The 22167-nt window shown below is 52.1% G+C and overlaps 9 protein-coding genes across 9 annotated transcripts; 4 read left to right on the top strand and 5 right to left on the bottom strand.

Annotated features, from left to right (window-relative positions):
* Positions 1-114: 114 nt before the first annotated feature.
* VTN00DRAFT_4013 (uncharacterized protein) lies at positions 115-540 on the top strand (the record flags this gene model as incomplete). Its single annotated transcript, XM_069430395.1, has 3 exons — positions 115-160; positions 214-301; positions 351-540. 3 exons carry the CDS (start codon positions 115-117, stop codon positions 538-540), a joined length of 324 nt encoding a protein of 107 aa, XP_069289534.1.
* A 609-nt stretch (positions 541-1149) lies between these two features.
* VTN00DRAFT_4012 (uncharacterized protein) lies at positions 1150-2977 on the bottom strand (the record flags this gene model as incomplete). The annotated part of the gene is made up of 3 exons (XM_069430394.1): positions 1150-1421; positions 1530-2752; positions 2823-2977. 3 exons carry the CDS (start codon positions 2975-2977, stop codon positions 1150-1152), a joined length of 1650 nt encoding a protein of 549 aa, XP_069289533.1.
* A 607-nt stretch (positions 2978-3584) lies between these two features.
* On the bottom strand, positions 3585-5445 carry VTN00DRAFT_4011 (uncharacterized protein; the record flags this gene model as incomplete). Its single annotated transcript, XM_069430393.1, has 9 exons — positions 3585-3739; positions 3796-4002; positions 4054-4185; positions 4239-4263; positions 4327-4611; positions 4665-4843; positions 4929-5179; positions 5250-5305; positions 5389-5445. The coding sequence occupies 9 exons, from the start codon at positions 5443-5445 to the stop codon at positions 3585-3587; spliced, it is 1347 nt and encodes a 448-aa protein (XP_069289532.1).
* Positions 5446-5743: 298 nt separating this feature from the next.
* On the top strand, positions 5744-7156 carry VTN00DRAFT_4010 (uncharacterized protein; the record flags this gene model as incomplete). Its single annotated transcript, XM_069430392.1, has 3 exons — positions 5744-6278; positions 6336-6453; positions 6523-7156. 3 exons carry the CDS (start codon positions 5744-5746, stop codon positions 7154-7156), a joined length of 1287 nt encoding a protein of 428 aa, XP_069289531.1.
* Positions 7157-7262: 106 nt separating this feature from the next.
* Positions 7263-9113, bottom strand: VTN00DRAFT_4009 (uncharacterized protein; the record flags this gene model as incomplete). The annotated part of the gene is made up of 5 exons (XM_069430390.1): positions 7263-8000; positions 8060-8254; positions 8322-8549; positions 8626-8941; positions 9064-9113. 5 exons carry the CDS (start codon positions 9111-9113, stop codon positions 7263-7265), a joined length of 1527 nt encoding a protein of 508 aa, XP_069289530.1.
* Positions 9114-9713: 600 nt separating this feature from the next.
* VTN00DRAFT_4008 (uncharacterized protein) lies at positions 9714-11988 on the bottom strand (the record flags this gene model as incomplete). The annotated part of the gene is made up of 2 exons (XM_069430389.1): positions 9714-10870; positions 10929-11988. 2 exons carry the CDS (start codon positions 11986-11988, stop codon positions 9714-9716), a joined length of 2217 nt encoding a protein of 738 aa, XP_069289529.1.
* Positions 11989-13351: 1363 nt separating this feature from the next.
* VTN00DRAFT_4007 (uncharacterized protein) lies at positions 13352-15227 on the top strand (the record flags this gene model as incomplete). The annotated part of the gene is made up of 3 exons (XM_069430388.1): positions 13352-14285; positions 14342-14905; positions 14968-15227. The coding sequence occupies 3 exons, from the start codon at positions 13352-13354 to the stop codon at positions 15225-15227; spliced, it is 1758 nt and encodes a 585-aa protein (XP_069289528.1).
* Positions 15228-15487: 260 nt separating this feature from the next.
* On the top strand, positions 15488-17579 carry VTN00DRAFT_4006 (uncharacterized protein; the record flags this gene model as incomplete). Its single annotated transcript, XM_069430387.1, has 4 exons — positions 15488-15640; positions 15706-15874; positions 15924-16387; positions 16488-17579. The coding sequence occupies 4 exons, from the start codon at positions 15488-15490 to the stop codon at positions 17577-17579; spliced, it is 1878 nt and encodes a 625-aa protein (XP_069289527.1).
* Positions 17580-17905: 326 nt separating this feature from the next.
* VTN00DRAFT_4005 (uncharacterized protein) lies at positions 17906-21328 on the bottom strand (the record flags this gene model as incomplete). The annotated part of the gene is made up of 1 exon (XM_069430386.1): positions 17906-21328. One exon carries the CDS (start codon positions 21326-21328, stop codon positions 17906-17908), a length of 3423 nt encoding a protein of 1140 aa, XP_069289526.1.
* Positions 21329-22167: the final 839 nt, after the last annotated feature.

Below are 22167 nucleotides of genomic sequence, written 5' to 3'. Positions count from 1 at the left end.
CCATCTTCATTGGGCGGAACACTTATAGAAAATCTTCAATATGCGAATCCCGAATCCTCAAAAGAGGACATCATCAATGCATGTCAGGATGTTGGTCTGCACGACAAGATATCAATGCTCCCCCAAGGCTACGACACCCCTAATGCAAAGTTATCTCCCGGTGAGAAACAGCAACTGGGTATCCCCAGCTGACACTTCGAATTCCATCCATAGCGATTCTCGACGAACCCACAAGTTCTCTAGACAACAGAACAGCAGAGAAGAGGCTGGAAAGTGTTGGAAAACTGAAACTTGTCATAGCGTAAGGGCCATTCAAAGACGGACCGGCTGTGGACTAATATCTGCCACAGGCACCGATTATCCACCATACGTAACGCGGACAAGATCCTTGTCATCGAAAATGGCCGTATCATTGGACAAGGTACTAATGACGAACTCATGGTCATTGAGAAGGGCTACTATCGTGACCTGTACTTAACGGAAACGGCATCCAACCTCAAGAAAAGTGGATTACCTACTCCACACGAGGCGTCGGGATGAAGAAGGAAGAGAAAGGCGCTTGCACTGGTTTAACTGGGGACCAAGGCGTGGAAGGGTGGGATTGTTGAACAACACTAGACTTCTAACACCTGCAAACCAAAGTTGCGGCTTCTCGAAGTGTACATAGTGAATGGAATGGATGAACTTGGTTAGCCAGGACTATATATGCCTACATATATACGGAGCAGTATATATCCATATTGCTAAGTGCCTTTTTATTTCTTTTGTTTTAATATAACAAGGTAGGTCAGGTAGTAGGTAGGTAGTCAACAGGGCAGACTGCTCTTTTCGTCTTTTAAGAAGAATGGTACTAATACTAATACTGATGACATTGATTATCGTAGTTTCCAATTTCTACGCTTTACCTAGTGTCCCTCTTATGCCGTGCCGTGCCGTGCCGTGCCAATGTGTAAGAGAAGTGAAAGAAGAGAAGAAAGAAAAGAAAAAAACGCCACCCTAATGCATCTCAAATGCAGCGGACGCTCTTCAAACCAATATCCCTTGGAGAGCGCCGAAGAAAGAAAGAAATAAAACACAACAAAAACGAAAAAAGGCTAATAATAATAACGTATAATAACGTACGCCAACACACGCAAGGGACATGATATCCTACTGAATAACATACGGCTTCGCCCCCGGCCCAAAGATCAGGTGCGGCCTCTCCGCCGCGATTCGGATGATGGTCTGCGCGAAGAGCGAGTTGGCCCACGCGAACCACGGCCGCGTGTAGTCGGTGATGTTGTTGACGTTGATGGACTCGTGGACCAGGCCCAGCAGGGACGAGTCCCGCACGAGGTTGAGAGACTCGGTGATCTCGGCGTCCGAGTCGGAGGTCAGGGCTTGCACGAGGAGGGACATGGGCCAGGCGTTTTGGAGGCCGACTGGGTTGTTTCACGTTAGTTAGAAAGGCTGTCGCTTATTTTGGGCTGTTTATATATATATAGAATGGTAAACAAAAAAAAAAAAAAAAAAAAAAAAAAAAACTTAACTATGTGGCCCTCCAATTCCGTGGAAGGCAGAACCCGTCAGGTAGTACGGGTTCCCATCCTTCGACAGGAGCATCTTCCGCGTGTTCTGGTAGACGCGGTCGTCCTGATCCACGAAGCCCAGCAGCGGGAGGGATAGTAATGACGGCACGTTGGCGTCGTCCATGAGGATGTGGGAGCCGTATCCGTCGACCTCGAAGGCGAAGACGTCGCCGTACTTCTTGTGGTTGACCACGCCGTGCTCCCACACGGCCTTTTCCAGGTTCTCACCCCTCTCGCGGAGCTTGTTGACCAGGTCCTTCTTGCCACCTGCGGCCTCGATCACGTCCGCCGTCTTCTTCAGCTGGACGGCCATCATGGCGTTCGGGGGGATGAAGAAGCCCAGGATGGTGGCGTCGTCGCTGGGCCGGAACGCGCTGCGGATGAGGCCCGTCCCGCTGTTCAGCGGGTTCCCGATGCCCTTCAGGTTGAGCGTCTCCGTGCCCAGAGTCGTCTCGCGCTGGAAGGTGTACTCGTTCGTGACGTACTGGTTCTGCGGGTTGAACGTCGGCAGCGACTGCGCGTCCAGCACGCCCAGCAGCGTGTCGAGCGCCGTGTACCATCGGTCGGTCAGGAACTCGGTCGACTTGGTGTGTTCGTAGAACTGGTTACCCAGCATGAGGAAGTGGGCCAGGGAGTCGAGCTCGTACTTGCACTCGAAGACGAAGGACGGCTCGTACGCCGGGTGGACGGTGTCATCCTGCCCGTTCGACGAGGGGCCCAGGCCGCTGGGAGGCGGGGGCTGGAAGGCGTTGCAGTAGGGGGATTCAATGACATACTCGGCCTGGGTGTTGATGGCGCCTAGGATGAGCGTGTGGATCTTGTCGTCCTTCTTCGCCAGGACCTGGTACTGCGCCAGCTGATTCGTCGAGTCGCGCAGCCACTCCGCGTCGATGTCTCCCGTCACGATGAACGTCTGCGCGCCCTCCCACTTGCCTTCGTCTCTCTTGCTCTTGCTTTTGCTCCTCTTCGTCGTCGCGGGGGTTGTCGAACCATTGACATGCCACCGGACGGTGGTATCAAGGGTATTTGGAAACGCATTGCGGAAGATCTGGGCCAGATCCTTGTCGACCATGCGTGAGGTAATGTCCTCGATCACCTTCTCGACAGCTGGGGACGAGAAGGTCCTGCATGCTTCCGCGGGCCGCTGGAAGGGGAGCTTCAGGGGTCCATCGCTGTAGGGAGGGCTGGAAGCAGTGTATTAGCCGGGGAACTGTTCAATTGTATATCATACACGATCAATGGCAAGATACTCACTGCTTGACCGCAGCGTAGGAGGTATAGTCTGGACAAGCCCGGCGTAGCAAGGCGGGATCGTCGCGCGGCTCCCGGGGCTCCTTTGCGCTGCTGTCTCCAAAGACAGGAGTCAGAGCGAAGGCGAGGATGAAAGCCGCCGTCGAGCGGAGATTCATAGTCAATGGGATGCGGCGCTCACCTCGGGGATGGGAGAGGGAGAGCAGAAGAGGAGAGGAGAGCGCAGAATGAAGGGATGCTCATCTGCTTAATTAAAGCATGGAGCATGCGGGCCGCGCTGGGGAACTCGGGGCTCCGCATCTAGCGGGAGACTCCGCCTGCGGTCTCATCTCGTTCTCGACACGAATGCCATGGCGGAAGTCTGTTAAAGATCCGTCTGGACGATTATTCGACGTTGTGCAGCTGGATGTAACATCACAGGCCCTGACAGATGCTGAACGACCATGTATCTCCACGGCGCAGTCATCTCCGCAGGCCCCGGATAAAACATGTCTGCATGAAGCCTGATAATCCCAGCTGTGCTTCCAGTTCGTCCAGCTTACAATATTAATCCCCCACTTCTGCGGACAAATTCTCATGTTTCCTGCGGGGTTGACCATTGACGTTGCTCTGGCTAACGAAACTAAAAGCACGGTTCTACTTCATGTCCCTGCACTATTACTAAACCCCGCACTGCAGGTCTCTTTCAATATTCTATGCTATACTATATTAATACAAGGTTGCACAGATTAAATAAAGCTACAGTGACTTGTCCTGCAGCTGTTATCATGTTTTCTTCGCAAAGAAAGACATGATGCTACCCTGCCCGTTCTTCGCACCGCCCTTACCCTTGGATGGGCCGCTAGGTGCCGGCTTCTTCTTGGGCGGCGGTGCAGGCTCATCCTCCGAGAACGACTCCCAGACTGGCTCCTCCACAGTAACTTGAGAGAGATGGTTAGTCTAGACTGTGCCACGGAGCAGACATCGGGGTGCATACCCAGGTATCCCTCCTCGTCCTTGACCGTCTTCTTCTTCATGACTTGCCGCTTGCCTCTGCGGCGGCCTCCCTGCACGGAGACTTCTTCCTTTAGTTCTTGCTTCGCCTCTGGCTTTTCGACCGGCTTCGTTTCTTCCGGAGCTGGCTCTTCCGCAGCTGCTTCGGCCAGTTCAGCTGGCGTGTCTGGTGCATCGGGCATGTCTTCGTCTTCTGGGTTTAGCATGCATCTCCGGAGTCTGGACCACTTCGCTTGCTTACCGTCATCCTCCATCATCTTCTTCAATTTTTCTTCTCGTTCTTTTCTTGACTCGCGACTTTTGTTGCTCACCCTCTTTCCTGTGTCCAGGAAGAGGTCTTCGCGTTCCTCCTCCTCATCGTCATCGAAAACAACTGCTTCCCGTCAGTCCTGCACGACACTTCCGAAAATATCAATTTGAACCCACCATCTTCTGGATCACTAGGTTGAGCCTAGATCCGAGTCAGCATTCCGGCAAATATAATGAACTAACCAGTAAACAGTAGCTGACTTACAGACTCTGCCCCGGAAGCCGCAGGAGTAGCAGTTTCTTCTTTCTTCTGCTTCGGTTTCGCCTTTGCAAAGGATGCAAAGATACCGGATTTCTGCTTCGATGGTGCAGTCTTCTCTGGCACCTTTGATGGCGCCTCTGCATCTGCATCGCTTTCGCTTTCTTTTTTAGGCTGTGACGGTTCCTCCTTTGGTGAAGGCTGCTTTGCAGGAGCAGCTGCGGGTTTGGATACCGCAGGTTTCGCTGGAGCAGCAGCTGGAGCAGGAGGAGGTCGAGCTCCCGTTCTCCGCTGGAGAGACGATCAGTCGCCATCCTTTCAGTCAGATTGTATGGGGACTGTACCTTGACATTCCGATTTTGTATCATTCCCCAGTGCTTGCCCTGTTCCAAGGGATCTTCATTACCATGCGTAGCCAGAATTTCACGACTAACATCCGTCAAGATGTTCAGATCCTGAAGGATAGTCGGCTGCAAGCTGTAGATATGAATCGAAGATATCGATTCAAACGTAGCCTTAGCTTCTGTAGACCTAGAAGTGAGAAATTATTCCAATAGACAGGCAGCATTTTTCTACTAGCTTGTGGAGAAGCCATATAATATTCTTACCTTCCATATCCTCCTCCCGAACAAGGAGGATAGAAGTCGTCCGGATCGGCTCGTCCGCAACATCCTGCTGTGGCATGGAGCTACTCAGAAAGGGACTACTCTGCATCACCTCATCGTCTCCATGCTTTCTATGAGTGCCATTCGTCGCTGGCTTCTTCGGAGGAGGATGCTGGACTCCGGCAATGAGGTAAGTTGCATTGACGCTCTGGGGTTTCTTTGCGTTTTCGTTGCGGTGAAACTCATACAGCATCCTTTTCACACACGCAAACACATGATACATCAATCAATCTGCCACAGAATAAATGAATGAAATAAACCTACTGCTTAGCCAGATGGCTGTGGACCTTCAAAGCTCGACCGAGCGAGCGATACGTGACCTTTGATCAACATGGTAAGCGGCAAGAGCTAGATCGACCAGGAAAGCGTTGTTTAAACAAATAAGAAAAAAAGAGAAACTTACAGTCCGCCGCTCACTGAGAACATTCTCCGCCAGATATCGTTTATAATCCACCGCCATGATGAAATTGTTGAATTTGTCGATTTTGCTGATATAGAAAGGATGAATGGCAAAGGGGACGACGCGTGCCAAAACCACTTTACGCGTATCAGTCAGCGGGTCTTGGCGTCGTTTGTCCATCCAGAGATCTTCGTTTCGATGCCTGCGGCGACTCACTTGCGCGTGATCTTATCCAAAGCTCTTCTGTACATACATACAACAGCCCTGCAATACGAGATTCCCTCCGTCCAGTCCAGTCATTCGCTTCTTCCATGTTGCTCTTTTCTACATAATTCACTTTGACAGCCATCCGGCCAGTATGGACCACTCCTTCGACATCCCCGACTCCACCGACTGGCTGGACACGCCCCTCTCGCTCATCGCGCCCCTCGAGTCCGCCCTCCGGTGCCAGGTCTGCAAGGACTTCTTCGACAACCCCGTCATCACCTCGTGCAGCCACACCTTCTGCTCGCTCTGCATCCGCCGCTGCCTGAGCTCCGAGGGCCGCTGTCCCGCGTGCCGCAGCTCCGATCAGGAGCTCAAGCTGCGCCGGAACTGGGCCGTGCAGGAGCTGGTGGATGCGTTTCGGAATGCGAGGGGGAGTATGTTGGAGTTGGCGAGGAGTGCAGCGGCTCCAAGAGAACGAGGAGGGGGTGAGGATGTTGAGCAACCGGCGGCGAAGAAGCGGAGATTGGATCGGTCGGAGCAGTCAGGTGAAGAGAGGGAGGTTGTGATGGAGAAGGGGGAGGGCAGGACGACACGGTCGCAGAGCAGAAGGTCGGGAGAGGGTGAGGTTCAGGTTGTGACTGAGCCGGAGGTCATTGAGGATAGTGCGGATGAGGACTATGTGCCTGGTATGTTTTTCCTGTCTAAGAGAGCCGTGTATATCTTCGATCTAACAAATTACATAGATGACGGGCTAGTTGCATGTCCTATCTGCAATCGAAGAATGAAAAACGAGGCCGTCTTCCGCCATCTCGATACATGTACAGGAGTCCAAGAGCCACCGAAGCCGACATCATCATTAGGGTGAGTTTAAACGTCCTTGTTCTGTCCCAGCTTACACAAAGATCGTGGACTAAGATATGATAATGATAGATCTCTACAACCTCAATCCTTCAGGAACAAACCCCCAGACTCCAACAACAAAAACAAACCCCCCGAACGACTCCCCACCATAAACTACTCAATCTTAAAGGACACCGTCCTCCGGAAAAAGCTACGAGATCTCGGGATCCCAGACTGGGGTCCAAGACCCCTCCTCCAGAAACGCCATACCGAGTGGATGAACCTCTGGAACGCAAACTGTGACGCAAAGGTACCCAAGTCCAAAAGGGAGCTGCTGCGGGAACTCGATATCTGGGAGAGGACGCAGGGCGGCCACGCTCCGGCTGCTTCGTCCCAGGGAGGCTCGAATGCTGTGATGCGCAAGGATTTCGATGCCGCGGCGTGGTCCGCCAGCCACGATGATGAGTTCAAGCGATTGATCGCCAATGCGCGGAAAAGGAGTGACGCGGCGGTTCGGTCGACCATTCCTCAGTTGTCGGAAAACCAGAAATCTTGCACAAAGCCTGAGATAGAGAAGCAGACCGAGGGTCAATCCAACGCTTGCAATGGTCAGAAGATACTGGAGCAACGTGTGGATTCGACTGAAGAAAAGGTTGGTGAAGAGAAGGGACATGCGGAACAAGGGAACAGTCAGAATCAGATCCTAGACACCCGTGCTGGATAAATTATGAAATCTGCTATCTACACTTACGCCTGGAAAAAGTACTCAATATAATAGGGACATACACATCTGTTATCCAAGTTGCACCGCCGTTCATCATTACTGTGATTCATTCCGCCGACACCCGCTGATGCTCCTTGCCCTGCTGGGCAGCGCCTTTGGAGCTATCTTCGATCGACATCTGCGAGAGCTTCCCGAGACTCTCCGCCAACACGGACTCGGTATCCTGCTGTTCTGCCTCTGCTTTACGCGCAGCTTCCTTGGCAGCGTGCTGGATACTGTCCAGCTCCGCGAGTCTCCGCCGGATCTCCTCGGCCTCCTTCTCTTCCTTGGCCTGCCGCTCCTGGCTCTCGATGGCCTCCAGCTCGTCATCGATCTCGCCCTCATCGATGACGGGACCGGCCTCATTCATGATGCTGCCTATCTCATCCACCTTGGACATCTCCTCGCGCAGTTCCTCGACGATGTCCTCGACCTTCTCCACGCCACCGACCTGGGCGTGCAGTCCCCGAAGGACACCCGTGCTGGCCTCCATCACGCGCACAATCTCAACTTGGTCTGCGGCCTGCTCGATCTTGGTATAGACTTCCTCGAGCTGGGCCAAGGTGTCCGATCTCCGTTTCAGGTTATGCTCTGCGAGCTTCTTCGACCGCAGCGCAGAGAGCGCCGATACCCGGTTTTTGTTGTTGAGTGCGGTTTTGGCTGCCGCGTTTAGTTCGTCGATTTTTCCCTCTAGGTTCGCGACCTGCTTTGTCAGGTCCGATATTATCGTCTTTAGCGATGCGATGGTAGTATCCTGCTGTGAGATCCCCGTTGAGGTATCATTGACGGCTCGGAATCTGATTGTCTGTGGTTACATATCGTTAGCCATGTTATTGTTTTTTAGCAGAGATGAGCGTGACGAACCCGTCCATCATAGAGAATGGCATTACTGTCCCGGGACAGATATAGAAGCAAAACATCAAAGTCCGTATCCGATAACTCCGTATCCTCATTCAACGCCGTGCCGAATTCACCCATGAAGCTCTCTTTCGAGTATATTAAATCGACCTTCGACGAACTGCGGCCCAGGGCTTCCTTTACTACCCGGCTCGCTGCCTCCTATAGCCACAATCAGCGTTCGTTCACCTTTTCTCATAAAAAAAACTAAGTCCACGAAGGGGCAAACCTTAAGATTTTCAACCAAAACCAACTCCTGAACCTGCAACCGCGGCGACGCCTCCATATTATCCGACCCCACCACGATCCCCTTCAGCTGCTTCAAGCCCCAGCTCATCACGTTCCACGGACTCAGCGCCCCCGGGTCGATTAGTCTCCACTGTCTCGCCTGCAGACTCGCGCCGCTGCTCCTGTACAGCTGCAGCGGGACCATAGTGCGCTTTTGGATCGCTTCGTCCTGTAGACCGGTTGTAATAGTATATTAGCTTCATGTACCTTGTAAGTATGTATAAATTAAATGAGATGTAACATACAAAAACAGCACCCAAAGCCACCGGCCTCCCCCACTCCGGACTCTCCAGCTCCCTCAGGAGCGCATCGTCCGTCCTCAGAATGAGATGATCGCTCTTGGTTCGCACACCACCACCGTCTCCTTCTGCTTTTATAGTACTCAACGAGGATAGTTCACGACCGCCTCGCGCGCCGGCGCCGACTGAGGAGGAAGGTATACATCCCCTGCGCGCGGCGTTCGTGAGCGCGCGCTCCCACGCAGCGACGTTGACGGCGTAGCCATCCGGGTTGGTGTTCTTCTGCAGGGCGAAGTCGGAGTAGAGGGATGGGAGGCGGTTTCTGCGAATGGTTTTGGTTCAGTTAGCTAGGTACCTAACTTTGGGTAGCTATATGGTAGGTACTTCAAGGGCGCGAGGGATGGATAGGTTGAAGCAAGCAGCGAACAGAACAGAGGGACATACTTTCGAAAGGCATCCTCATGGGCGAGGATGTATGCTAGGAGGTCGCTCATCTTGTATGCAGGTACCTAGGTAGGTAGATTGTAAATGCTGTCCGTTAGCTCCTTTTCTTTCAGCTTGTCCCTTCTTCCACCCCGAAGCAAGTAAGCTCTATCGGTTCGTTCTCCGGGGCTGCATTCTCTAAATAGTCAGAAATATGATCGCGCTGAAGGGGACAGCAAGTATTGAGCTGTCCTCTCCGTGCCTGAAGGCTGATGTGGGAAGTTCAACCCGCGGATGCCGCCTCTCCACAGGCAGTCCTTGAGGCTTGAGCTTTGCCGAGCTGGCCGTCAGCTCCGACGCTTATCGATATCGATAAGATGCGCCATAGCACGACTCACGTGACAGGTCGTCGACCGGCCCTGATATGGTCCCTTAAAACAACTATTCTTTACATTTACACCAGCAGGCTACTCATAATGTTGGTTTATGCGGATCAGGTTCGAACAAATGCCGTGTATTATTTTCTCTTTGATGCCCAGGAAACGTAGACTGGATATCCTCTGAACTCCGCCAATGATAGACGTCAGACACCTCTTTTAAATGCCCTAGTTCTATAAGATATATCCTGCCATGCGCCCAGAATCAAAGCCCTATGTCCATCCATCCAAGCCTCATTCGAAGTCGTCATCTGGCGATTTGCCTTCGTCCCGTTTCAACCGCACAGGGATCTGAGGCCCAGCCTCAAGAGGGTTTGATGCTCCGATCAATGACCTGCCGCGCTGACGTTGGTCCAGCTTCTCACTCGTCTCCTCGGTTCCCAGTTGGTCTGCTGTGGCCGCTTCATCAGTGGTGTCGATGCCTCTGGACTCGAGATACTCGACCTTCACGGCCCGCTTCAGGCCGTCGATGAAGGCTTGCATTTCCGGCATCGGGAAGACACCCTCAGTTTTCAGTACATCTGCGTATAACCTGTCTGATTCCTCGAGACATGCGGACGCTAGTGTAGGCTTGCCATGTTTTTGCCAGGCATCCGCAGCCAGAACGCTCCACATCGCAGCTTTTCTGCGGCGGGCTCCCCATTTAGCACCGCTTGTTCCGGTCTTGGAGGCATAGCAGGCGGAAATACGCTCGTGGAACAGAATCTGACCAATGGGACCGACAAGTCCAAGGTCCATGACCCGCATGGCCCATTTTGCGGCACTCTCCGTGGCGGAACCCCCGCGGGACTTGAGAAGTTCAATGCCCAAAGAAAGACTTCGCAAAGCGTTCGGTGCGTCGGAGCATCGTGTGAGATACGAATAGCACGCAGTCTCGAACATCTGGTCGACGCTTTCGAGCTTGATCTTCGCAGATGCAGAAAGCGGGTTCAGCAGCATGCTCACTGCGCACATTTCATGGGCTCCTGCGTGGTACTTCCAAGCTTTGTCGTTGCTGAAATCTGTTTTGAGAAGCTCATAGGTGGATGAAGCAAGTTTCCAATCCCGTAGCATGAAGGCGAAATCTGCCAACTTTCGTAGGAGTGCCTCGGGGGCATCAGGCTTATAGAAGCCGTGAGTAGTATCGTAGTTACCACTCGTCCCGCCTAATCCGGACCCGGCAATACTAGACCTCGTACCTGCACCGAACCTCGCCCATTGCCTGGACATCGACATGAACCGACCACTGATACCGCGTCTTCGAGACGCAACCTGATCATTCCAGAGAGCAACTCTGTTTTCCATGTAGGGAATCACAGACTGTGCAACCAGCTCTCGGACGAACGTCTTGATGGCCGCGACATCGGAGTCGAAAAGATATTGGGCTTCAGTACCAAGATCAATCAGGGTTGCTGCTCACAGTTAGCTTGCACACCCAAAAATTTGTTGTATTGTCGATCTGAAACTCACCCGTTTCGCCCATTTTCGAGAGATCCTCCGAGGGCGACAGCCACTCGCACGGTGGTACTTGGACACTGTCATCATCAGTCACGACGCATTGATTGCTTCGCAGTCGTAACAAATGACAATGTAGGCCGAAATGCCTCTTCATCTGATCGTATAACCTCGTTGACTCCGTGATATCGTCTCGATCTTCATCGTGAACTAGAACATAGTATCTGAGGAATTCCGGATGGACCCACGGAGGTAGTTTTTTGTAACCTTGGCTGGTATCAGCATAGAGCTGCCGCAGCGACTCCAGAGGCGCCGTGTTTCGCGAACTGATCGCAATGACACACGCCACAGGATGTCCGAATGTCTCATGCGGCGTCGAAGAGCTGGTGGACAGGAGGCGACGTAGGAACAATTTGTAAAACGGTGATGTAGGGGGTATATTTCCGGTTGCGAGGGCTCCCGGTCGCAGCAATCCACCCACAGGGTCATCCGCCGAATCCAGATGTCTCTCCAGCACCTCCTCTATCTGGGCCAGAGGAGACTCGTTTCGAGCGCTTGGAAACTGATCCGCTGACAGCTCCACGAAACGGACTCCATAGTCTTCCCAGCCGCGACTTGAACCATTACTGTCTCGTATGACTACCTTGCCCGGGATGATCTCTCCGAAGGGCCGGATCAGCTCCCGGAAGCCGCCTTTGAATCCCTTCTGCCTTGCCAGTTCATTGGTATCCTCGGATGCGTAAACCCCAACCGTAGGTGAAAAAGCGCGTATTATTAGAGACCGTACATCGTCTGAACTGTCAAGCTGAACCCCCAGAGGCGATCCGATCGACGACCTGGCTACTTGGGATGCCGCACTTGATACTCGTCGAATTGGGGACGCGGAGCGGGCTGGAGAGGCGGGAGACACTGGTGAGAAAGGCACAGTAGGCGATGAAATAATATTCGACTCGGCCAGGTTGTTGTTTAGGGGCTGCGAGGACTGGGCTTTCTCCGGAAATCTGGTCACCAGCGAAGCTCCGGGAGAAAAGGATGGCGGAGGCTTGATGGGGCCAGCATCTCCAGGTGATGTCATGGACACCTCAGGTTTTCCGTATGTCTTGCGGGTGCGCAATTCCTAGATCTGTCTGACGGCATCTATAAGGGGGTTGGGAAGCGTGGAAGGCGATCTGAGGAGCTGTCGCGGGAGACAAAGAGCGTGTTGATGATCGATAATCGGAGGGAGAGCGGGAAGTGGGAGAGCCGCTGGGCAACGTCAGACTGGGCGGCTGCGCTGACCGCGCTAATACAATCACTGAATATCCATCCATTATCATCATTCCAACTAGGCCCACTTCTCCACGTTTCTATGAAGGTCTTGTTTCAGATATGTATGAGGCAGATCTGGATAAGTCTGGAATCGTTTAGATCCCGAGTCTTTCATCTCCAGAGCCAAGGCAGATGTTTTCTAGCTTCTCAGCCTACAGAGACGACCGATAAGCACTTTCATATCTTCCCCCCTCCATTTATGCAGCTCTCATGGATTGCTTTCCAACCGACTACGGTCTTGCATTCTGTCTATTGCTCCACAATTCGCTCTAGCAGTTGTATCCGAGAATGGAGCTGGTTGAGGGTCTTCGGACCTGTCGCCACACCGCAGGACCCTGCTGACCGCTTTAGCTCAGCCTGAATATAGCCTTTGTGCCCTCGATTCCGTGAATAGAGACACGTTATTAGAAGTACTAGTGGCATTATGATTCTATATTAGGTTCCTTTAGTGCCTGTCATCTGAACGATAACAGTGGCGGGAATACACAGTGGCTAACTGTTTCCGTATATGACAGCTGAAGCTGCATTGTTAGGCATGGAAAAGGAATGCCACATGCAACCAGAGAAAGATGTATCAACTTCCTGTAGGCCTATGGACATGGAGGAACCTCCTAGTAGATCGGTGCAGCCTTAGCGCGCTGGATTGACCCGTCGTATGACCGTGACTGCATGGCTACGTTGTCTTGAATTCCTCCGCTCCTTGTGGCTCGGGCTATAATCAGGCTGTCGAACAAGATAAGAGAAAAGAATGGACGAGAAATTGGCGGAGTAAATTCTTCGTTCAGTAATGGAATATTAATTGCTTGCGCAGCAGTACTCCACATCATGCGATGCCGCACGTGAATCCAGCTTAAGGCTCACCAACGACGGCCCGCAGCAGCTGTGCATTTCTGCAGCTACTCGTCGGCCAGGAAATTTCCGGTCTTTGTATATGTTCATAGATGCTGGTGTCTCTAGTTCACAGGTGTCTTACTCCACTTCGTTACTTTCGAGTCCCTTTAACCAATCCCAACTTCCGTGATCGAGCCCATGTGGTCCTCCCACTGGTGCGCGCTGCTACGAGTCACCAAAAATCGTCCTTAAGCTCCAAACGAACGACTCTTCCTCGACACACCGAGATTCGCTGTTTCATGCCGGACAGTGAGACGGAAACCAGTCCCTCCCCCAGACCAAGCAAGAGGAGGCGCATCTCCACCACAACTGCCCCGCACGAGAGCCCCGACGACACAATGGCTCACGCAACGAGGGCTCAGACATCAGAGCAGACCCCTCAGCCTCTGGCGACGATCGAGCTCACGCCCATTGAAAATACGATCAAAACACTTCTACTCGATGTTGCGGAATATATACGCCAGCAGGCCGCCGCGAAAGGCGACGGCCAAGCTGCCGCTGGTTCTCAGGTCGTGCTGCGATTCACCGGAGGATGGGTGCGGGACAAGCTGCTGGGGGTCGACAGCCACGACATTGATGTGGGAATAAGCTCAATGACTGGGTTGCAGTTTGGAATGGCCTTGAAGGAGTACCTTGACGTTCCGGAGAACCTGGAAAAGTACAAGAAAGAGCATCAAGATGGTCAGCTCAAGGAATCGATCGTCAGCCTCCACAAGATCGAAGCGAATCCGGAGAAGTCGAAGCACCTCGAGACCGTCACGACGAAGATCTTCGGCATGGATATCGATCTGGTGAATCTGCGGAAGGAGACGTATTCTGAAGACAGTCGCAATCCGCAGATGGAGTTTGGAACGGCTGAAGAGGATGCACTGCGTCGCGATGCGACAGTGAACGCCCTCTTTTACAACCTAAACGAGTCCAAAATTGAAGATCTCACTGGCCGGGGGATAGAGGACATGAGAAATAAGATCATCCGGACTCCTTTGGAGCCGTATCAGACCTTCAAAGATGATCCACTGCGAGTCCTACGATTGATTCGATTTGCCAGTCGACTAGGGTATCGGATTGTCGAGGAAACAGAGCAGGCCATGCAGAATGATGATATTAAAGTTGCTCTCAATCAGAAAATCAGCAAAGAACGTATTGGAACTGAAATAGAAAAGATGCTCCGGGGTACGCTATTCTCGTTTCCCCTGTTTTTCTGGACTTGGCCTAACACTGATATGTAGGGCCTGATCCTCGAGAAGCTCTGGAGACTATTGACCGGCTTGGATTGTACTCTACAATATTTGCCAACCATCAGGACGATGCGGGAGTCGACACATCGTCCTGGTCTCTTGCCTACAATGCTCTCGAGAGAATCATGAACCCGCCTGCTAGTGATGCTGACGACCTTGGTGCAGCAATTAACCGCGTTCATAGCATACTTATACGCGATAAATCCGAAGCATACTACGCTTGGGTTATCGCCGCGTTTTCCCCTTGGGCGACTGTGCCAGCACGTAAGCCTGCAAAAGCAAATGCGAGACCCAACCCTCCTCGCGTAGGTCAAGTCGCTAGAGACAGTCTTCGGGCTGATAACAAGACTGTAACCATACTGAGTGACGCCGTCACGCACTCCGGTACGATCACTGACGTCAAGGGATCCTTCCTTGTGGGGAATCTACCCGGCACAGATAGGGAGATTCGACGGCAGATTGGATTGCATATCCGCTCATGGAAGAAAGACTGGAGACTTTGCATTCTTCTGAGCATTCTCCTGGAGATCATGAAAGGAGGCGAGTTCTCGACAGGTAACAGTGTTGCTTCCCTGAGGTTTCCGGTGTATTTGCCACTGACTCTCTTACGTTGGCAGTCATCCATGATTATGACAAATTCCTTTCGTATATAAAGGATCAGGGTCTCCTCGAGGCCTACGAGTTGAAACCAATCGTAAATGGCGATGAAATTATGAAAGCTTTGGGGCTTTCAAAAGGGCCTTGGATGGCCAAGGCGCTGGACATAGTGATTAGGTGGCAGCTTCAGCACCCAGAAATTTCCGAAAAGGAAAAGGCACTGGAAGAGCTTAAAAGTAGAAGGGATGAGCTTGAAATCAAGCCGACAAAAAGCAAATAGCTGAAAATAGATGGCGTTGAGAGTCCTGGAGATTCTCGACCTGGATATGAACATTAAGAGCGCGCGACTGCCGGCACGTCGCCAGGGAGCGGTAGTTAAAAAACATTCTCAATAAGAAAACCGCAAATTTTTGCAGTCATAGACTTCCCCCCCCCCCCCCCGTAGTATTTCCTACAACCATTCAAACATACTAGAATTTGTCTTCTAGGTTTCGACATTTCGTTGATGTATTTTTCCATTCCATCCAGACCCCGCTTTTCATGGATTCACTTCGTAGAGCGGCACGTGAGTACCTGAAAAGGGCGGATGGAGACAACATCCCGGACTTCATCCCAGACCAGACCACTCTGCCAGAGGGGCTCTATCCGTTATGGAGAGATGTCTTGTCTCACAACTCAAGTAATTATCAAGAGGTAAGCCCTGCTGGTTGCGAAGACTGTCCCAGACGCAGCAGGATGTGGCTAATTATGAGCCGTAGGCATGCGAGAACCTTCTTATCGTCCAGGGCTTCTTGAGGGCCTGGGGCCCAAAGACCCTCTCAGAAGACGATGTGGAAGCTGCTAATGCTATTTATTCTTGGGCTTCTGACATTTCGCTCCCAGATTCTGAGTTTGCAGAGGTCTTGGAGGGAGCCTATTCAGCCGATGGTACGGTATCCCCCTCAAAAGCAACAGGATGGATTCTGACATCGAATAGAAGAGAAAAATAAACCTCTTACAGACAGTCTTAAACGAAGTCGGTTAAGGTTGTCTCTTGGAGTATCGGTTCTTAAATATTTGAGTGCTTTCCTCCCCATCCAAGAGGCGGACGGCACCGTCGACATCGTCACTACGCTTGCCAGCTTCACGTCCGGAAAGGACCCCTGGACGACCAAGTGGGCTCGGGAGCAAGCTCTCTCTGCTTTGGACTCCTATGTTTCTGCAATACGTGCAGAAAATGATGCCCTATGGAGCACCCTGGAAGAGATCCTCAAGTCAAAGATCAAGCCTCTCTTCGCGAAGACGAAGAATCCAGCGATAACGGCCGCTGGGCGGAAGAACTTGCATCCTATCCCTCAGCCCAGATTCGACTCGGGCATGTTGGATCCGGAGACGAAGCCGTGGAAATTTCAGAATGTCTATGCCACGACGTTGTTTGCGTGGATTATCTCCCAGTATCAGGTACGTCATACTCTGTTGTTGCTTCTCCCTCTGCAGTTCATATCCGCTCTTTCCATTCTTACAAGCCCCTTAACTAACGGCCAAATACTACTAACGAAAGCCATCGGACTTTGTCCCTCTCGAGGCTCATTTTCCACTACTCGTACCACCCATCTTGGCTCTGATAGACGACGAGAACCTCTCATTCAAGACCCGCGGCTGCAATCTCCTCTCGCAACTCCTTATCCCCCTCCGGGAGGGCAAATCCGACATCCTCCGTCGCACGAACCTGTCATCCGTCTTTGAGGATGCCGTGACCCCATGTCTCCTCTCCCTCCCCACCATCACCCCCGAGAATGAATCCATCCAGCTACTTGGGACAGCGTACCCCGCTCTACTGTCGGTGCTGAAGACCCGCTACCAGAATGCCACATCATCTGCTGCTGCTTTCCCTGACACACGCTCTTCTGCTTCTTCCAGGACCCTGTCCGCGCAGGAAGACAAGGAGGCACACCTCCGCGGCGTGACGAGCATGCTTCGCACCAGCCTCATCCCGTCCTTCCACCACATCAGCTCGACGACGCCCACGGTCGATAAGTCCATCGCGTCCTTTCCCTATCCGCGGCTCTCGACTCTTCTGCTCGACCAGTTGTACACCCTCGTGCTGGAGCTGGGCATCCACGCGACCAAGTACCTGCAGGATATCGTGCCCCTGCTCTACACCACGCTGACGAACCCGTTCGGGACGGCACACCCGCCTCTCCTTCTGGCTGCTGTCGCAGCGGCACGGGCCGTGGTTCTGAATGCACACCCGCGGATCTGGCGATGGCGCGGTGAGCTTCTAGGCGCGCTGTGCGAGTGCTGGCTGTACGTGCTAGAAGAGGAGAAGCAGATCGCAGAACAAGCAGAAAGAGATCGGAAGAGAGGCAGGGAGGACGACCCCCAGAAGGAAAACAAGATGACGGAAATGGAGAAGCTCAAAAAACAGCTCCAGGGGGCCGTGTATCTGCTCAAGGTGGCTGTGAGTTCGATCGCTGCGCAGTCCAAAGATAATAATACCGTCGAAGGCAGTAGTAGCCCTGAGGAGAACTGGGCGGGTGTGGATGCAGAGATTGATATGGAGAAGGAACTTGAGGAGCTGGTTAAGGCGGATGAGGGTCTCAGGGGGCTGTTGTTTGCGGATTTCTCGCCTGATGATGGTGAGTATTTTTAATGGCTTGGTAGAAGGTCGGATGTTGTTCGACCTTGGAAAGTTTCATGATGCACTCTTAGGAGTGGGCTTTTAGATAGGACTTCGAGGGCAGTTCTCCTACAATGCTTAGTTTCATGTCTAAATTATTGCTGTGAAAGATAACGAAATTCGATGGCCATCCTTAGAGCCTGAAGAACACGGAATAAATTTTAATCCTAGAATGCATACGTCAAGGGTATCACTGCGTGCATGCATCTACGTACAGTACAAAAAAAGTCGTCTCATAGCAAGGCGTAATGTACGTAAAATAGTAATAATAAAGAAAAAAGAAACAGAAAAAACCTTCATCAGGCATCAAACCGCTGCTTAAACAGACTCTTCCCCCTCAACCACTGCCGATACCGCTTATACCTCTTCTTCTCATAATCCTCCGCCACGACCGTGAGCCCTTCCTCCGAGACATTCAGAAACTCCGCGTAATCTGCCAGATTCTCCTCCGCCATGGCGTCGAGGTTGCCGTCCTCGAGATTGCACTTGTTGACGTACTCGAGCAAATCGAGGTTCGATCCGCGCTCCTGGATCGCGGCCGCCGTGAGCGCGTCCTCCGACGTCACGACCAGGGGAACCTTGAGCGGGTGGTCGATGTACCGCTCGTACTCCTCCTCCTCGGCGGCGGTGACGGAGGGGTTGAGGGAGTCGGTGACGAGCTGGTCGAGGGTCCATTGGGCGATTTGGGCCTTGCTCGGGGCTGTTAGGGAGGAGGATTCTGTTGCCGTCCCCGGGAGGTCGACACCGTTGCTGTTGCCGTATCCGTTTCCGTTCCTGGAGTGGAGGTCGAAGACAGCAGGTGTTTTGATGATTCCTGCTGAGGGTGCGGGTTTTTCTGCGGATGGTTGTTGTAGCCAGTTCTGGATCGATCTGGAAGTGGTGGTCGTGGGCGTTCCATCATTGCGCGAGCTGTTGGAGTAGTCGCTGAGGTCGTCGGAGGGTTCTTGGATCTTGACGCCTTTTCTGCGCTGGGACTGTCGCTCGCGGCTGACCGGCTCGTGTGGTGTCCTGACGACAAATGGGCTGAGGTCGTACCGGCCGCCCTGGGTCGAGCGGAAGGGGAGATAGCGTAGCGTCGAGTTCATTTTGTACGAGAAGACCTTTGAGAAGGAGGTGACGGCCAGCGGTCTGTAGTACTCGAGCCAGTAATCATCGAAGTGGGACAGGGACTCCTTTGGTCCTTTCGCTGAGGACACGGGAGGTGGCATTGTGCGCTTTTCCAGAAATTCTGGTGTATACCAGTTGATGTAGTTTGGTTTCTTCAGTTTGGACCAAGCTCTCGGGTCTGCATGGTGTAGGTAGTAGTCCGTGGCTAGATCCCACAGCATCGGCTGTCCTTGAGAGAAGATGTAATTCCCAAGAAATAGATTGTAGGCCTCCTGGCGCTGAGCATCCAGGAAGGAGTTATTGTAGTATCTTTTGAAGCTTTCCACCATATCTCTCGACTGGCTGGTCCACTGATTGATCTTCCGGTAGGTTGCCATGGTGTTGACAAGATGGGATCCACCATATTGGATGGCAATCGTATCACCATGATCGTGCCACATGTTGGTAAAAAGGTTTACGGCATCGGTATCGTACTCCACTGTCGTCTCATCAATAACTCCCAACGCATGGAGCTGATAGCCGAGCGCTCGTTTTCCGATGACAAACTGTGCAGCGTTTGTGCGGTCAAGACAGTCTATGCAATTAGTCCTCGCGACGCCGTTCTGGAGCTGCAAGCCCGATGCTTCGTCGTCTCCATTCTTGAAGAAGCCAGTCTTGGGGATAATATTTCCGGCGATGTCTTCCAACGTTCCGATCACGTCCTGGTCTCTGCTCTTCGACGCACGACTCATATCCCACGCTTTGTATATTATCTTCTTATCCTCTGGAAGAAATTGGTTGAGGTAGTTGATGGCATTGGTATATTCCTTCAGAAGCTTCGACTCCCGTGGCGTCCTCTCCCTAGATTTCACAAGGTTCAGAGCGTATATGGGCGCACCGTATCTCTCAAACAGGTTATTGAAATGTAGTGCTGCTGCTGAGTAGAATGGATCTACTAGGTTCAACTCAATATCTGGTTTGGGGCTCACGCCTGTGCTTTCCTGTGTCCAGTATAGAGGAATACTTCCACGGTGCTGGACATACGATGTGTACTGAGGGTTCGCATACAGCTTTGGACCGGCCGAGTGAAAAGAGGTAGTCGTCATCTCAGACACTATCTGCTCTGTTTCCACGTCATTGGCGACGTATCCAAGGTCATTTGCCCCACGCTTCAGGAAGCGTGCTCCTGCGAAAAATCTCGAACGACGGGCAATAATCGTGATATAAACCAATCGTCCATAAACAGACAACTTAGCCTGGTCAACGTATCCATGGATGATTGGGAGGCACCAGTCATAAGTGTTCTTGATCGCAGCAGTAGCAGGGTTCAGAAGATGATGGTTCCATACGAACATAGAATTGTGATCCGGTTTGAGGGGATGTGGAGAGCCGCTCTGGAGATGCTGGCGTTCCCGGGAGATGTTATGCTGCAATGTCCGTGTGATATCATAGGAGTAGCTGAAATAGAAAGCGCGTGAGAGGTCAAGATTGTTCAAGATCCCGATGTATCTCGCTTCTTCTGGATTCTTTTCCGGTTTCAGACGGGATGCGTTAGCGGTCGTCAATGACACAAGCTCAGTTCCATCGACCTGGTAGATATAATGACCCCCTATCATAGCTACCTGGCTCCTCTTGGTAACGAGCAACATATAGTATGCACCAGTGAACCTGATAAAGCCAAGCAGACCCCAACAACTGCACTTGAGTTTTAACCCCCCTGAGCTCTTGTTACCACCGTCGACGGCATCGAGCAGCTGATTCATCTCCCTTTTGGTGTAGACCATCTCATCCTCGGTAATACTCAGGTCCTCTGAGTCTGAGGTACGATCGATCTTTAGGATTCTGAACCGTGTATCCGTCAAGTCCATGCCCACCATGTAATATCGTGTCGAGGTCTCGTATAGGGTAAACTTGTGCATCCGGGAAATACCCTCCTCCGCGACATTCTCATAGCTTGCAGCTCGGGTATTCTGCGTAGAAGTCGTGGGCGAAAGGTCCCGCTCGAAAGACGTTGCGACACAAGGTTCCTCATCTTCTCCATCGCCATCCTCTTCGCTGGTCTGTACGTCAGAAGGTGCCGACTGTTTGAAGGACATTGAAGGTGGCGGCTGCTTCGACAGCTTGCAGGATATCTGTGGAATGGCTAGCTGTGGGATAGACAGCTGTGGGAAAGACAGGACGGCTCCGGTAAGCAGGAAATCACCGATCTGGTCAGCACTGATTTGGTCCGGGTTCTCGAGCTGTTTTTTAATTGCCTCTAGTTGTTCGGGAGAGAGACTTTCGAGTCCTCTTAGTATTCCAGGAGCCTCGCCACCTGGGAGAGTTGGTTCTGATGATGATGATTGCTGGGTCACGTCAACATCTTTCTTCGCCTGAGTCTCGGACGACTGTTCCTCCACGGCGTCCGACGAAGCGTCGCGGGCGCGGGGCGGCACATTAGGAAAGCCTTGGATCGCTAAGGAAGGAAAAGGAGGAAACTGTCCTCCTTCTGGAAGGACAGGCATATTGTAAGAGTCAACGACGGGCGAGAGAGCGGCGTGCTGCCATCCTGACAGAGGGTTGCCTGAGATCCCCGCGGTGTTGATGTTGGCGCCGACAGACGCTGGAGGCGACTCCACCCAAGCTCCGCGCCGCATGACGTAGAGCCCCTAAAAATATCCAGCTTGAAATCACGATAAGATACCACATTCTCCTACGACTGGAACTTGGCTGACACGTATTTATACATGAATAAAATTATATGGAAACAGGTGCAAATTTCTAGACAATCCTTACTTTTTTCGTATGAACTTTTCTGCCATGAAAAAGCGGCGTGTGCTTTGAAATTATAACTTGGACGATTCTTCGCCATGGCCTTCTGTCTTTGACGGACCGCGTTTACTTCCTCTTGAAGCGCAAGGCGCATCATGATCTCCTCACTTCTGCTACTGACAACGTGTACCCTGGTGTCTCGACTGACTAGTTCGATCCTTGCCCTTCCCTGCTTTGTTGTATGCAGCACCTCCGAGGAGCTGTTGAGCTTCCCGGACGGTATTTCAAGGGCTTCCACTTGTTAACGTTACTTTGAGTAACGTGGTCATTTGTACTGGCTACATTGGATCCATCTGTGATCTTGTATGTCAGCAGAGGTGGTACATCTCATCTCCGTAAAGAGGAGTGAGAATGTCTCTCATATCAAGACCGAACTTCAACTCACCCCTCCAAATAGCAGGTAACCAGCGCAGTCCGTCCACATAAGCAGCGCATACATCTTCCCGGGCCGAGGTGTAACTTTTCATACTTAAAATAGAGGCCATTTGCTTGGTAATATAAACTTGCAGGAAATTGAATCCACCCGGACAGGGCCAGGATAGGCTGGTACTACTTTGTACCTAAGGCCTAGCTGTGAATACTGCCGCATAAATAGACATTCAATCTTTATCAGGCTCCCACTGTGAAATAGTACAGTATACATGACACGCCATTAAGATGTCAA

Source organism: Thermoascus crustaceus, assembly GCF_041956765.1.
Source record: "Thermoascus crustaceus strain CBS 181.67 unplaced genomic scaffold VTN00scaffold_2, whole genome shotgun sequence".
NCBI classification, from domain to species: Eukaryota; Fungi; Ascomycota; class Eurotiomycetes; order Eurotiales; family Thermoascaceae; genus Thermoascus; species Thermoascus crustaceus.
This window is presented reverse-complemented; position numbering and strand designations above follow the sequence as displayed.